Source organism: Egretta garzetta, unplaced genomic scaffold (assembly GCF_000687185.1).
Source record: "Egretta garzetta isolate BGI_Z169 unplaced genomic scaffold, ASM68718v1 scaffold275, whole genome shotgun sequence".
Classification (NCBI taxonomy): domain Eukaryota; kingdom Metazoa; phylum Chordata; class Aves; order Pelecaniformes; family Ardeidae; genus Egretta; species Egretta garzetta.
The window spans coordinates 1,672,977-1,673,731 of NW_009259867.1; the positions used below are offsets into that span (position 1 = coordinate 1,672,977).

A 755-nucleotide genomic window follows, 5' to 3' on the forward strand; every position below is an offset into this window, starting at 1 on the left:
GGGTGGGAAAAGTTTTTTTTCCCCTTCTGTGATTTTTTTTTTTTTTTTTTTTTTTCCTTGAGAGTAGTAGAGGAAGCAAGAGAGGATTTACCTGGTCGGGTTGAGTTCACTTCATTTGACTTTTTTTTTTTAAATTATTGTTATTATTATTATTATTATTAAAATAATCATCCTGTCTCAGAAGAAAGGAAGGTTTTTGGCAACTCTGGTTAAAAAAAAAAAAAAAAAAAAAGACAACTTTTCATCAATGGCCTCTTTTGGATATTTCCTGTTTCTTTGTGGGTTGAGTCAGGCTCTGTCAAGTTACCCAATCTGGTGGTAAGTTTTATTCTTCTTCTTTTTTTTTTTTTTCTCTCATTTTCATTTATTTTTCCCCTCCTCTGTTTTCTCTGCAACTCCTGTACTTAAGATGACTTGAAATTCTCCTTTCGTTGCCACTCAGCTAAAGAGGTGGGATTGTTCCAGCGCCAGCAAGTTCTTAGAACCTGCATTTCACCTCTTTTATTTATGCATTCACTTTGTTTATTTTGACTGGGTTATACCTGATCTCTCCTTCTCCTACTGTAAAAGAGAGGGAGCGAGCGAGAGCGATCGGAAAGTTACTTTTTTTTTTTTTTTTTTTTAAAGTGCTTTGATCCTCTCCTGTGAAGAACAAAAGGCGCTGCCTGAATTAAAGAGATAATGATACAAGTTGACATGAGCATTTCAAGGTGATTTCGAGCTAGTCAGGTGGAAGGAAGGAGGGGGGGGGGAAG

The 755-nt window shown here is 36.2% G+C and overlaps 1 protein-coding gene across 1 annotated transcript in view; it reads left to right on the plus strand.

Moving 5' to 3' along the window:
• Positions 1 to 247: 247 nt before the first annotated feature.
• WNT3A (Wnt family member 3A) overlaps positions 248 to 755 on the plus strand; it is an 89,319-nt gene continuing 88,811 nt past the window's right edge. Inside the window, exon 1 of the mRNA XM_009640103.1 lies at positions 248 to 318. Within this exon, the coding sequence (XP_009638398.1) occupies positions 248 to 318 (71 nt within the window). The remainder of the gene's footprint in view (positions 319 to 755) is intronic.